The 16,067-nt window shown below is 39.6% G+C and overlaps 1 protein-coding gene across 1 annotated transcript in view; it reads left to right on the top strand.

Moving 5' to 3' along the window:
* Window positions 1-16,067, top strand: part of LOC145764595 (neurocalcin-delta-like) — a 35,906-nt gene that overhangs the window by 12,336 nt on the left and 7,503 nt on the right. Inside the window, exon 2 of the mRNA XM_082576224.1 lies at window positions 7,752-7,875. Coding sequence (XP_082432350.1) covers window positions 7,752-7,875 — 124 coding nt within the window. The remainder of the gene's footprint in view (window positions 1-7,751; window positions 7,876-16,067) is intronic.

Here is a 16,067-nt window from a genome sequence, read left to right as displayed (position 1 = left end):
ATCCAAAACTTGTCTGGTTCAAAGGTCAAAAAGCTTGGCACCAAAGACCTCTAAATTTCACCAGAATTTTTAAATTTGGTATCCTATTTCCCCATCCGGCAACGCTGAACAGGAACGCAGCTTTGTTGTCGTCAAACCCGCACTGGAAAAGCATCGCTCGGAAGATGCTGATGTGGCAGGTATGCTGAGATATTTCAGAGCCAACTCCTTTAGCATGGTCATCTGCTCAATGTTGTTACGCCACCGGTCAAACTATCGCAGAGTCACATACGCACGTGGATTGAAGAAAACATTGTAGAATTGTGCATGTGTACAAAGCGTGCCGAAATTTGTGCGCTTAGTTTCTTTGATTGCTCATGCGAGCGAGTGACGTAGGATGCATGCGCTGTGCGGCCTGCGCGCACAACGCGTGAAAAATGTTTTTGAAAGTGCGGATGGTGTCAGTGCGAAGAAAAACTTGAGCAAACCACACTTTTTTTCAGTTGACTGTCTCAAGTTGACAGCTTGCACAAGATTTATGCGCATCTTTAAAACCGAATCTTATTACCCGGTTTTATTGCTGTTTTGGATTTGGATAGTTTAGGATCTGAATCCTTCTGGATTCGGTATTCTGAATTGCCCAATGCCCATCCCTAGTTTTGGTACAATTTTTTCGTAATAAACGTTTACAGCAATTGCCGAGGCAATTTCACCTTTTGCCGTTTGGCCTCGGCAACGTTTTTGCCGAAGTAAAAGTATGCTAATTTCGAAGACTGTGTATATCTATACTATAGGCCAGGGTTGTCCAAACTTTATGGGACGTGGGACGCATTCGGCAAGGAAATTAGATCGCGGGCCGCAGTTGACATTTTTCCTCTTATACACTGTCTCACCGTACCAGATGTAAAGTAAAACACGTACATGTGTAAATGAATCTTTATATAGAGCTTCGGTAGAGAGTTTGTCTTGTTGAACCATAGGCATACCATGAACCATTAATCACGTTGCTCGGCTTCGTATGCCTATGAATCTTTATATTTATCATAAAAACATATTGGGGAATAGATTAAAGAAGCTAAGATGTGAATACTACGAATAAGAGAGTTTTGGAAATTTTAAGCAACGTCAGTAGACCAGGAAATCTTAAAAATAACTGACAAGTATGAATAAGAATAAACCATAAATTTATTCGTAAAAAATATTTAAGGAAGTACGTAAAACGGTACAGTTTACTTAAAATTCAGTGAGATGGGTGTGCCTGTATTTTGGAAGCCAGCTCCTTTGTTTCAATGTCAACTGAGGTTAAGGCTAAACGAAGGCAGGCTTCGAGAGATGTTTGTTTAAGTAGATTTCTCTCTTTGGATTTAATCGACTTCATTGCGGAAAATGCTGCTTCACAAAGGTATAGGTACTGCCAAACATTGACAGCAAGTGCAATCCAAAACGGCGTAAATTAGGATAATGCTCTTCAGAAAGAAGAGGCCAAAATTGAGTGATTGGCAGTGTAGCTTTGCTTAATAAAAACTGGTCACTTTGCAAGTCACACAATTCAAGCTGCAAATCGTCATCGGCTTCTGATATAGTTATAGTCAGCGGAGCATTGAATACATTGAAGTTTTTCTCAAGGTGCCGGAAATCTTGAAATCGCTTGTTGAAGTCTTCAATCAGGGTATCATACTTGGTTGTTATGTCACTTATATGCGGATTTTTATAAATTTACCATTTTAAGGTTGTTTTTCTAGGGTTGGCTTATATGCGAGGATATACGGTAATTTTTAAAAGTTTTCTAGAAGAGGCGGCGGGCCGCATTGAAAGAGGTCGCGGGCCGCATGCGGCCCGCGGGTCAGGCTTTGGACAACCCTGCTATAGGCAGAGATGGGCAAGATCACCAGTATTGGTGATCTTGAAGATCAATATCACCAAGAATAGGTGATCTTGAAGATCAAGATCACCAAACTATGTGATCTTGAAGATCAAGATCGTGATCTTGAAGATCAAGATCACTTTCAAGATCACTTTCAATTTTTGTGTACTTGAAAAAAAATGAAGTTTTTGATCAATGATGTTGCAAAAAATAATAACTATAAACAATCTGGGTAAAGGTATATAATAGTCGGTATTGCTAACTTTTACTTTTAACTACTCGATCGCTGGCCTAAGAACTGTAATAGTGTAATAAGTTAGTGACTGTTGCTATTATAGGCCTATCAATTGTTGACGTAGTTTGCTTAGAATCGCAACGTCACCCCCAAGGCCGAGGTTAATTACAGTAGTTCTGAAAAGTCGTAAAATTTGCAATTAGTTTTATACTTTTTATTTATAATAAATAAATAAAAATAAACTTTGAACCGCAACATTTTTTACCAAATTTTTGTCTGGTCCATGTGGCAGTTTTTATTCGTGTTACTAAGTAGTTTTAACTTTCACTGCATTATGTAACTGTTTATTGCACCATTTACCCACCTGGCAACTTTGATACTGTTGTCTGCTATTATAAAAGTTCAGAGGTTTGCGGTCCGACAAACCGCTCCATACTCAGACCCTAAACAAGTCTTGGTCTGGTTGATTTGCTGCAATAAACCACTTTACATGACCAAAGTCGGCTAGAATCCAGATTTTTTATCACCGCCATTCTAGACTTTTGAAACATCTAAAATTGGGTCAATAAAAGCAGACATTTCTTTAAAATTCACATTAAATCATTTTTTATTATACGTCAACATAAAGTACACGGAAGTTGACTTCTTTATTATGACCAACACAGAAAACGTTTTAAATTTTGAAATGGCAACACTGATCAGATTAGATGGAGACTTTAAATCGTCTTTTGTTGGGCACATCATAGGCGCCGACTTTTCAAAAAACCTTGGGGTGCGAGAAAGGTGATGACGTCATAACCATAACGCTACTTTACTCAATTAAAATAGTCTTTGATTAAGCTTACCATCTTGTTTATATTGACACCTAGGTCGCAAACCGAATTTATTACAACCGCTGCTTGAAACGATTAGTTTTACGCATACAGTACGCCTAGTCGTAATAATTTTGATATCATTAGCTCATAATTGGAACAGTTGGAAAACAAGCCGATTCATTTCCTTTTCGTGCGAGTGAATAACAACGATCAAGACAGTGAAGTTATCGAAATAAAACGCAAAAAATCATGATTTCAAGCAGAGTGGAAACCCGCTATCAGTTTTATTAACCTCGTATCGCACGTTTTGCTAATTACTTTCCTTCAAAGCGTTAACAACGGCGAAGTGTTTTCTCTTCTGTTTTTTATCGAAAGTCTTTATAGTCTTTTATCGAATACCGTATATACTCGAATATGGATCGAGATTTTCACAAGTGGTTTTCACCTCAAAAAGACAGGTTCAACTTATACACGGGACAAGCTGTTGTCCCCAGCTCGGCAGTTTTCAAAATGAACGCATTTTTGCTGCGGCAAAATTATTGCCGACGTAGATTACGGAAGGTGAAATGGCGTCGGCCGAAGTAAAAGTTTTGAATATGTTTATTATACGTTTATAATACGTTTATATCCAATTTCAATACATCAATCAGCCAACCAAGAACACTTTGGGACACTGCGCGACAAAGGGAACACTGGAAAAATTTACGAACTGAGCATCTAGTTCATCAAAGGCCGCAATAATCGGCTATGATACTGTTGATGATGATTTGCAAAGATTCAAATTTAACTTTCAAATTTAATGATTTCTTGTCAATTCTAAACTTTATGCACTTGTTGAGCAATATGCAAAGCTCACTAGACAAAACAGCAAAAAGAGCTGTTTTAAGAGATCAATTTTTTTATTTTTGCGTGTACTATATAATCGTTCTTATTACGTAACATTCCATGATCATTAAAGTCGATGTCAAACCTTAGCGGCCGCATAAAACAATGATGTCAGGTTGGCTAGGTGATAATAGAGGTAAGAGACGTGAATGCAGGCAATATCTGCGACCAAGACCATTAAACACCTTTTGTTTTATCGGTTTTCAATTTAATTCTCACACATTGCGAACAAAACAATGCGTTCTGTTGAATCATAAATGATCTTACAGCGGGAAGACCTCGTTGAAAATAGCTCGTCTAATTTAGCTGGTTTACGTAATACTGCAGTGAATAGTTACGTGACTATTCCAGCAGCGTAACTTATTCTACACTCTACTTTGAAATTTCCATACGGTATGATTTTCAAGCTGTATTTATGTAATTGTTCGGTGTGTCGTACTTTCAACTCGATAAAGTTTGCTAAAATCGATTTCATGTTTGAAGTCACAAAAAATCTAACGGACGTTTGGATAACTCGTGAAATGAGAATAAACATTCAACCTCGCATTCGCTTTTTCGCTACCACGCGTTTTGACTTTGAAGTTGCTCCTCACGCGCGGGAAGATAAGCAGTGTGTGACTGTGATCGTATGTGCTGTGCGCATCTCAGTAGTAATTCACGTTCCAGAGAAAGCCATGTGATCAGCTGCTGTTTTGCGGGCAAGAGTAACGCAGGCTGTTTTTCGCTTTCGGCATTCTCTAAGTCCGTTTAAATGATCTAAATCTCTCGCGAAGTATTTTATCTTCAAAACATCTCTTGTAAATGATTTTTGTTGCCCCTCAACCATAAATTTACGGGGGGCGCCGCCCCCCGGCCCCCCCGAGAGTCGGCGCGTATGGGGCACATATCATATTAACAGTGGCTTAATGTTATTAGTTGCCACTACCTACTTTGTACAGTACAAGTTCTAAAAAAATGCCTCTATGTAGAAAGTAAAATTCAATTTTAAAGTGATCTTGATCTTATTGTTCTTCAAGATCAAGATCACACGAAAAAAGGTGATCTTAGATCAAGATCAAGATCACCAAAAAAAAAGTGATCTTGAAGATCAAGATCAAGATCACGCCCATCTCTGGCTATAGGCTATATTCATAATACATGATAAGAATAGTCACTGCATATAAAATGTTGCCTTGGTGGTATCATCTTGTATATATTGGATCATTTTGTTTTGGTAGTATTAATCAGGGCTGTGGAGTCGGGCAAAAATGTACGACTTCAACTTGCCGTTTATAAGTAGCCGACTCCAGCTTCAGTGTTGCCAGATTTATTAATTTTTATTTTAAATGCTCTTTCATTTTTTTAAATTTAGTTTCACTTAAGTTGTGATGAAAGTCCTGATAAGAACAAGCACTTCTTATTTTGTGGAAAAGATTTAGAGTGCAATACGGAGAACAAAAAAACAATATCTTAAAATAAGATTGCAAACAAAAATTTTATTATTCATCATTTTGTATGAAGTCAGAGTCTGCTATTTTTTTTCAACAACCACTCTAAACAGGAAAATCCCTCCGACTCCATCGCACTGGTATTAAATAATCACTCATGCTGTTGTAGACTAATTTAAGTAAGAAAAAATAATTTTATTTAAAAAAACATTTATAGTCAGTTGGGGCAAAAAAAACATAGGGGTACTTGGGGTAAAAAAGGACAACCCCCCCAACTCCCCCTAAGAATGATTTTTTTTTAACTTTGCATGGTTAGAAACATCATTTATTTGCGTAGTTTTTTAGCATACAATACAGGTTTAGAGGTAAGTAATCTTCAAGTACTATGCAAATCACTAAATTGACCTAAAAACTGTCCAAAAAAAACTTTTTTTGCTCTTTACTAAACTTTTTGTGGATCGAAAACGATTGTTGACAGTCACAATCTTTTTATGTGTATTTACATGATATTTCAGTGTGATTGTACTCCAGTACTTCAATTTTGATTGCTGTTAACCTTTCATTCTATTCTATGTTGTCTTTTTTTACCCCAAAACTACACAATGTGTTGGGGCAAAAAAAACAGTTGTTTTTATTTTCCCTGTGCTTGTTTTTTTTTACCCCATCTTTAATAAATTTCATTTTAAAACGATTTTGGTTGCTACAAAAGGAATTAAACTAACATTTTAATGTTTTACTTGCATTGTTTCAGTTTCCTGATCTCTAGTAAATAAATTGATCCTATTGTACTGATGATTCATGACAGGAAAAGTGAAGTTAAGCGTGAGGTTTCACGCTCCAATCATTTTGTGTTGTTCTTTGTAGTTTGATTTGTGTACCATTCCACTAGTTGAACTCCTTCCAAGTAGCCATTCAAAAGCTTAACCTTCTTCTAAGCATTTACCAGTTTCAGAAGTCTCAGTTCAGTGTTAGTTTAACCAGTCCTAGTAGCATTATGTTTCGTATATAGGCAAATAGGAAATTTCGTTGAGGCAAATAAAATGCTTTAACTTGACTTGCCCTTCATCAATATGATTAGCTTTGAGGTCGTCTCATTGAGCAATGTAGTGTCGTTTCAGGATAATTTCTGATTAGATAAATCCTAAAGTACTCGCATGACATGCCAAAAGATGAATCGGTTTTGATAGAAAGTGTGTTAACATCAAGGGGACACATACAAATGACAAGAAGAAGAGTGAAGATGAATGCAAGCATTTTAACAAATGAAGAATATAAAGTGCAAGTTGAAAACTTTGAAGCAGATGGAACAATTGCAAAAAAGAGAAAAGCTGGGAGAAGGAAAAGGAACGCAGTCGAAGATAAGAAATAAATTTACGAAGATAAGAAAGTTAAAAATAAATAAGATAAGACCTGGAAGAGGAGGAAGAAATAAGAAAAAAAAGGATAGAGAGAGAAATTTAAAGACAAATGGATGAAGACAGGAGGAGAGTAGATACAAAGGATAAGATGGTAGAAGAGTCTGACAATGAACATGAAGAAATGAATGACGAAACAAGAGAAGACATAGTTGTTGGAATGGAAGATGTAGAGGAAGAGAGAAAAGATCTAGTTACTGAAGAAAGTGTAAATAAACAGAGGAAAGAAAAGAGAACAATTAAATTGGAAATAAGCAAAAAGCAACTTGGAAAGTACTTTGCAGTGTTTTGGGAGAAGCCAAGAACATATTATTGGGAAAAACTTCTGAAGGTCTTTAGAGACGAGGTTGATGAAAAAATTGAGCAAGCTGAATTTCAGTTTTTGCACAAGAAATCAACTTTAGAAGATGCAGTGTACTGGGACTGGCCAGCAAAGGAGGACAGATATCCTCAAATGTTAAAAATTGTTTTTGGGGCGTTTCAACTGCAGTGTAAACTGCTGCCGGACATGCAAAATCATATTTTGGTTTTGCCGAAGGAGAAGAAGTAAAAGAAAAACTTGTGTTCCTAAGCAAATATGGACTTCATAATGCATAAACTTCTTTGTTTGTTTGAACAAGATGTTACAATTTCATCCTCATCTTATTATACCTATTTCTTCTGCTTTGTGTTGCTTTTAACAAACAAAATTTGCTGTGAAAATTGATTGTTTTTTTTTACTCCATGCATGGTTTTTATTGCCCCAAACACTGGGGAAAAAAAAACAACACAAAATATTCGATAAAAATAAAAAGAATAAACATAATGCTCCAATTTTTTGGATACATCAATGGAGTATCAATATTGATCAATAGAGAGTAAAATTTGACTTTTTGGCCGATTTTTCAGCGAGAAAATCAAAAGTTTGTCAATTTTGCATTTTTTTGCCCCACTTGACTATATATAACATTTATTGAAGATTTTGTGACAGTGCAGTGTGATAGGGAAAATATATGTTTCATTTGTGATGTGCTTCTTTTCTTCATATACATCTAAGACCGTAACAACAGCAAATAAAGTTGAATTCCCCCTCAAAGCCTATTTCCTTGACAATTAATCATATTATAATCTGAGGATTGTATGTTTTTCCAGGACTGTCCATCAGGTAATTTAACAATTCAAGAATTCCAAACAATCTATGCAAATTTCTTTCCACAAGGAGATTCAACTAAGTTTGCTGCTCATGTTTTTAGAACATTTGATGCAAATGGCGATAGTAAGTTTATTAGATTTGAATCTGGTTTAAGCATTTGTCATTAAATACATTGTTATGATTGTTATATTGCTTTGGTGTTACAGGTTATATTATCTAGCTGTCTACTTCAGATGTTGGATTAATAGTGGTACTACATGTAGTAGGGGAGACCGGGGCAATGAACCACAAAAATTCGGGATGCTCTCATTCGCCCCCTAATTAATGTAGAGTTATGAAATTTTTAGGTTGCATAGTCTTTAACATTATCTATAACATATCACAAGCACAATTCACTAACTTCTCCAAAAATGTGAATTATTACAGTTTTTCATGAAAAAATGACCTGGGGTATTATGAACCTTGCTGGGGCATTATGCACCAATACAAACAACTTTCCATAAAATGCTTCAAAGCAGTGATTATCAACCCGGAAATTTGTAGAGTGGGGTTAAGAAGATTTTTAGGAACTTCTTGCTATTCAAGTCAGACTATTTGCATTATTTGAATAGGAAAAGCCGAAGTTATGAGGTTCCAATGCAGTCAGCAAGTCTTCACTTGCATAGTAATCTACACAGCTGGTCTCCTAACAACAATGGTTGTGTGGTTTGCATGCAAAAACTTAGCAATGGATTCAGATAAAAAACTCATGACCAACCACTGGTAAAGAAAGCTAGCACACAAAATTTATTTTTACATTTTTCAAAGACATTCAGATTATGAAATCACAATAGTTCACTCAGTCACATAGGTTAATGTTCGGCTTGCTTAATCAGTTAACTTCATGTTCAGTGTTGAAGTGGCATTCAAATCGGATTGAGCCAAATGTTCTGGTTGTCTGCTCTGTGTAGGTGGGATAAGGGAGAACCTGCTTGATTTGGCTAGTTTCTACATATTTCACATCACCAGATGGGGGCTTTTTGAAAGTGAATTTTCACTTTTGCGGTAGAAACCATCTGGTTCATAATACCCCGGCTAGAGTGTTCTTATTCAAGCTATTGCCTAACAAAGCGAAATCAACATAAAGCTTACAATCAGTTTGCATCAGTATTTCATGCATATAACTTATCCCTGAATAAAAATCTAAATTTCTAGAGTCCCTGTACAAAGCATGCCAGGCCTACCAAAATGGAAAACTAAATTTACTTTTGACCTCTAAAACTACATTTTTTCAGTTCTACTGAGAACAAAGAAGTGCTGACCAAAAATGATGGTACCAAAAAAAGCATGGTGATCCTGTAACTAAAATATGCAAATGAGATCTTAATATTTCCTACAGTTTTCCAGAAAATGGCCTGGTTCATAATACCCTGTGGTTTGTAATACCCCGGTCTCCTCTACTAGTATTTAATTGCATTGCAAAAAGAGCAATAACTGATTGTTACTTTTGAAGAAAGTCTGTCGAACCTTAATCAAGCATTGTATTGTATTTCAGCAAGTCATGTTAACTATCCGGCTACAGATTTAAATGGTACTTGCATGTATGCATATACTGTATTATATAGTACTAGAGTCTTGGAGCATACATTGGACTATTAATGTGATGATATGTAAATGTCAGGATTATTAGGCTATGCGTTATGTTGACTGTGTGTAGTCCAGTGTTAATATGGTGATGTACCCAAGAGTGGTTAGATCCATCTCAACATGCGCAATCGCGTTTACACACCCTGCCTTCACATCGACCTGTCAAAAGCATCCTCTTTTGTCCATGTATTATGTCATGTTGACATAACTCATTTGAAAAAAAATTAATACTTGTTAGACAAGGGATTATTGAAATATTGACTTTGAAACTTACTCATCACTAAGTGGCACACTTTGCGTGGTTAGTTTTTTTAGTTTTATGATATATTCAAGCTTGACAGGTGGTAGCTGGTAGGATGCTAAATTCCAATATTACAGTATTTTTGCATATAACCAGTAACCTACATCACCAGTTATCAGCTACTTATAAAGCTTTAAACGGCACATGGGATGTCCTCTGGTTTTTTTTTTTTTTTTTTGCTGAGACTTTTTGGTCATTTGTTCGAAATGACTTGAAAAAATTCGGTCATTTTTTATTTATTTTGGTCATTTTTTCTGAAGAAAATATTTCCTTTCAAGTAGCTGATACAAACCAAAATTTGCACTTCCTGACTAGCTACAACATAAAGTTTTGCTGAGAAACGATGTTTTTTTCGGACATTTTGACCGAATTGACTATATATTTTTTCAGACATTTTGACCGAATTGACTATATTTTTTTCGCACATTTTGCTAAAAAATCGGTCAATGACCGAAAAAAAAACCCAGGATGTCCTATATTGACATTAAACATTTCTGAATAATTCTTGCTTTACTGTATCATCCAGTGTTGTGGTTTTTGAAATAATAATTTTGTTCCTGTTGTATGACTGTATTATATATTTCTCTCTATGATTTAACATCTCCTGATCCTCGTATTGCAAGGGTTGGACTCTAACAATTGCCTAGCCTATTCTGTTTTATTGTATTTTTCCGTGCCACTTGGTTGAGGGTCATTTCCAATTTTCCATGGACGTCACTGAATTTTCTTCAACCATGTGATGTCTTTCATGCATTGCACGTATCTTTACCAACGCAGTCTTCTACATCTTGTGACTTCAAGTGGATCGATGCTAAGCCTCTATAGGCTATTGACATGACCTACATTGAAACCAACAAACTCATTTCAGTAAAGTAGGCTTTAATAAACTTGAAACGTGAATATCCTGCAATTGAAAACTAGCTTTAAGGAATGTTAACAAAAAGTATTAAATGACAAACTAAAACAAGACTTTACTTAAACTGCCGATTGCACTGCTACACTGTTAACTGAAAACTAGAGAATGAACCAACACGATAGAAACCAAGAGAAGCCAAGCCAGGCAATCGGCAAACCCACACTGCGCTGTCGGCAAGAGAGATGTGGTGCGTGACGACACGCGCTACACCACAGCTATATATATATTTTTAATGTGCAGTAGCCTAGAAGTTTGATTATTATATATTATTCAAAATTACTGGGACTGATGATGTTTAGATAACATGCCTTTCAAATATTTAAATACCAATACATCATTAGGGTGGGCTAAAAAACACTTTTATGTGAATTTCAAAAAATAAAGTTCTAAAACTTGCCAAATAGACTTAGAATTAATTACTCAAAATTTATGGGGATTGCCCTCTCTCACGGTCATGCCACCTGGCCCAAAAGATCAAATGAATAAAGGTCAAATCACCGTATCTCGAAAACTACTTACCGCGGAAGGTTAAACAATACTCAAAAGAAGCAGAAACCCAAAGTTCTATTTGTTTTCGGTTCTATTTGTTCTTTTTATCCAATTCTATTTGTTCTTTTTATCAAAGTTCTATTTGTTCTTTTTATCCTGGTTGCACTACAAATTATATAAGTTATTTCGAAAAAATGCTTTTTATGCTAAATTGTGGGATCAAAATCACACAAATTGTAAATTATAAAGTTATATAAGTTCTGCTGAACAGTGTATTGTATTAATTTATGCTTCTCAGCCGTATGTGTTTGTTTCAGGTCAAGGGTTATTATTTCTATTTCATAAGTAAAATAGCAAAACTTGGGGTCCAACAATTGAATAGCCTAGGCCAGGCAATCTGAGAGAGGTGTTTCACTTTTTTTCCTGTACTCAATCAAAACTTTTTTATTTTGGATGCTGATATATTTTCCACCCTGGTTTTAAATGAAGCAAAATCTCAAAGTTCTTTGGACAGCTTGAGTAGGAGTAATTTTCAAGATATGGCGATTTAACCTTTTGGGCCAGGTGGCACAGCTGTTAGAGAGGGCCACCCCCTAAAATATTGAGAAATGATTTCTAAGTCCGTTTCGCAGCTTTTTAGAACCTTTTTTTTATAATTTAAAACAGATGTGGTATTCAGCCCACCCTAATATGTCATGCTGCTGTATTGTGTGTACTGTATAGCCTACAGTATATTTGTACCGTAGTGCTTTATTGCACTGTGTGTTGCGTCTTGCAATTCACTAAATGATAAATGTTTGTTTTCAAGTGTGAGATCAAAGTTTGGAAATTACTGTCAATTTTCTTATCAACACTAAAAATAAAAACATCTTCAGTAGCCACACTGTCATTCCAACCATCTCATGACAATTTCGAAATATGAAAACCTCTGCATGCGTTGCCTTGGGCCTGATCATGTTTTTTAATTTTCCAAACTATCATTATTTTAATCCCGTACCGCATAGTGAACAAAATCATACGTAATACAAATGTACATTCAATAGCACTCACAAAGCGTTCACAACAGACTGAGCGAGTTGTTGGTTGCTTAATAGTTGTTGAGTCAGGCCAGTATTACATGCTTTTGGATTACTTTTGAAATTTTAAAGCAATTGATTGCTACTAAATTTCATTTTAAATAGGGTAAGCAGTCAGGATAATCATGGCATTGGTTTAGGGCAGGGCTTCCCAAAGTGGGGGTCGCGACCCCCAGAGGGGTCGCGTAATGCACTCAATAGGCTACCCGTATTTTTTAAATTTATATAGCCTAGTGAAATATAGAATAGGAGTTTAAAATCCTCTTTTATGCATTGCAAATGTGGATTTCAAAACTAAAGCCAATGCTTTAACAGATTATTAAAGGAAGACAAGCACCTTCACGTGGTCCCCCCCGTCAGTAACATACGAAATTATACAAAATACGTATGCGAAACGAAGCTTGTCAAACAAGAGCTAATGAGACTGTTCAGCGCAGGGTGGGTAGGGAAATGCCCTCTTCAGGGCACGGCAGTGCTCGCACTGTCGAAAAGTACCGACGACCCACCGTACTGCAGCTGAACACCGAGGGCATCACGGCCAGCAAGCTCAACATCATCGAGCACCTGGCCACCAAGCATCAAGCCCTCATCATCCTCCTCCAGGAGACTCACTGTACATCTGTGGATAAGTTGGTTATAACCAACTTCACACTCGCAGGCGCAACCTGCAGCAGGAAACACGGCCTCGCCACGTTTGTCCATGACCGGCTGAGCTGGTCCTTGGTTGACCAATCCCAAGCTCAATCGGAGATCGAGTGGCTTTGTGTAGATGTAGCAGGCTACAACATTGTCAATGTCTACAAGCCCCCACCTTCGCGGATAACATCAACAGCCATCCCAGTGTTCCCCCACCCCAGCCTCTACGCTGGCGATTTTAACTGCCACCACACTGACTGGGGCTACAACTCCATCAACAACGACGGAGAAAGTCTGGCCGCTTGGGCAACCAACAACAACCTCGCCCTCTTATACGATCCTAAGGGCGCACCGAGCTTCCACTCCGGTCGTTGGAACATTGGCACGAACCCAGACCTGGCTTTCGCAAGTGATGACCCCGATAATCGCCAGCCGGACAGACGTGTGCTAGAGAAGTTCCCAAGGTCTCAACACCGACCCTCGCTAATCACGGCCCCCTTGCTCGCCACACCTATTCCGAGCAAGCCTGTCAAGCGATGGAACTTCAGAAAGGCCGATTGGGAATACTACAGCTTCCTCACAAACGAAGCTACGCAGTACCTCCCATCCCCACACACCATCAAAGTGGATGAAGCCTACCAGGACTTCTGTGATGCAACCATATCTGCGGCAAAAGACTCCATCCCGCGAGGTCGCCGGAAATCTACATACCTTGCTGGGATGTGGAGTGCGACAGGCTCTACCGCGACTTCCTCCGTTCCCCCCAGGGCACCGCCACCACCAACTCAGCAACAGCCCTGCTGGCAAGATTGGATTCAAAGAGGAAGAAGCGCTGGACAGAAGCCATAGACTCAATCGACTTCACGCACTCCAGCCGCACAGCATGGAGTACACTCAACAACCTCACTGGCAGATCACGTGCCTCTCGTCGCCAATGTCCCATTTCAGCAAATGCCATCGCCTCACAACTTGTGAAAAATGGAGTGCACAGAACGAGAGACCGTGAATCAGACAAGTCCGTACTCAAGGAAATGACGGACCTCTGGAAGGTCCCAACACCTGTAGAGGGCAACATCTCTGGTGAGTTTACCCCAGAAGAATTTGCCTCCGCCCTCCAGCACCTAAAGCCAGGCAAATCCCCGGGCCTTGACCACCTATGCCCGGAACTAATACTCCAAGCTGCCCCCTCTATGAGGTCCTGGTTAAAAGACTTCCTTTCCTGCTGCTTGCGTCACCTGCGCATCCCAAGAATCTGGAGAAGAGCCCTAGTGGTTGCAGTCCCAAAGCCGAAGAAGCCCCCAGGAGATCCGAAGAGCTACCGCCCCATCTCTCTGCTCTGTATCCCCTTCAAGATACTCGAGAGACTTATCTACGCCCGTGTCGAACCGATAATAGACCCTCAGCTCCCTCGGGAACAAGCCGGCTTTCGCCACGGAAGATCAACCGTAGACCAGGTCACTCTGATGACCCAAGACATCGAGGACAGCTTCTCGGCAAAAAAGAAGGCTGGCGCCGTGTTTGTCGATCTCACGGCTGCCTACGACACTGTATGGCACAGCGGCCTTACCTGCAAACTACTCCGTCTCCTTCCTGACAGGCACATGGTCCATATGATTATGGAACTTGTGCAAAACCGCAGCTTTACCCTTTCCACCGGTAGCGGCCGACGAAGTAGACTACGTCGACTCAGGAACGGCGTCCCACAGGGCTCTGTCCTGGCTCCCCTCCTCTTTAACACTTACATCTATGACCTGCCTGACACCATCTCCAGGAAGTATGCTTACGCAGACGATCTGGCTCTCCTGCATCCAGCCGGAGATTGGCAGTCAATGGAGAGGAACCTAAGCCAGGACATGTCAACTATATCAACATATCTCCAGAAATGGAAGCTACAGCTCAGCAAGGCAAAGACAGCGTCGGCGGCCTTCCATCTAAACAACAAGGAAGCAAAACGTGAGATCAATATTACCACCGATGACGAACACCTCCCCTACTGCGCCGAACCCACCTACCTCGGCGTAACCCTGGACAGGTCACTCACGTACCGACGACACCTGGAGTCACTGCGCAAAAAACTATCTGCGCGCGTTGCACTTTTGAGGCGGCTGGCGGGTTCCGGCTGGGGAGCTGATGCGAAAACCCTTCGCACAGCTACCTTGGCCCTCGTCCATTCTACCGCTGAGTACTGCGCACCAGTGTGGTGCCGCAGCTCTCACACCCACCACATTGACACCGCCATCAATGACGCACTACGCACTGTGACTGGATGTCTGCGTCCCACTCCAACGGACTGCCTTCCCATCCTTGCAGGCATCCAACCTGCTGAGCTTCGCCGTAAAGGAGCCATGATTTCCCTTGCTCGTTGCGCACTGGACCCCGACCACCTCCTCCACAGTACACTCCAGCGCCTACCTGGAGGACAGCAGCGACTGAAATCAAGACGCCCATTTGTACCCGCCGCACAACAGCTTCTGAACAACGTTGAAGATCTTGGAATAAGTGCGGCACACTGGACGAACTACACATGGAACATGAAGTGGCAAAACAACACCTCCCGACTCCGTGATTTCCTACCCGACGTCGATCCCCACCCTCCGGGAATGTCCCTCGCAAGACTCGCGTGGGTCCGGCTTAACCGCCTACGAACCGGCGTCGGTCGCTTTCGTTCAGACATGTGCAGATGGGGCCTGGCTCCCTCACCGGGATGCGAGTGTGGCGCCACAGACCAGACAGTAGATCATGTCGTCCATGACTGCCCAATCCATCAACCACCACATGGAACGCTTGGACTGAAGGCCCTGGATGACGAGACTGTCGAGTGGCTGATGACATCATGCCCAAACATATAGTCCGAAGAACAGCTCATACGACGAAGAAGAACAGATTATTAGTGTTGAAAAATTAAGTCGTAAATTTTCCAACGGAAAAAGTATAGCCTTTGTCCTAGGGATCCCTACCTTTGTCCACCGTGTTTGTAAAGACGTTTTAGGAAAGGCTTTTCAAATTATGTTATTTGTCAGGTTTGCCTGAAAAACGGATACGAATTTAATTTGTCCTTCCAAGGGGAAAACATTTATGTTTTTACATGGAAACCTAAAGTTGGAGCGTTCATCAAAAAATTAAACATCTAGAAACAAAACATTGAAAATGATTTATTTGAAATAATCTCATTTGCTGAAAAGTTTTTTGGCTAACAATGACATGGAATCAAACGTTATATTAAGCCTCTGGTTATCGACACTTCTCAAGACTGTTGAAAGAGCTTAAAAGT

Source organism: Aplidium turbinatum, chromosome 2 (genome assembly GCF_918807975.1).
Source record: "Aplidium turbinatum chromosome 2, kaAplTurb1.1, whole genome shotgun sequence".
NCBI classification, from domain to species: domain Eukaryota; kingdom Metazoa; phylum Chordata; class Ascidiacea; order Aplousobranchia; family Polyclinidae; genus Aplidium; species Aplidium turbinatum.
The sequence above is the reverse complement of the archived record's forward strand: the minus strand, read 5'-3'. Positions and strand labels throughout refer to the sequence as shown.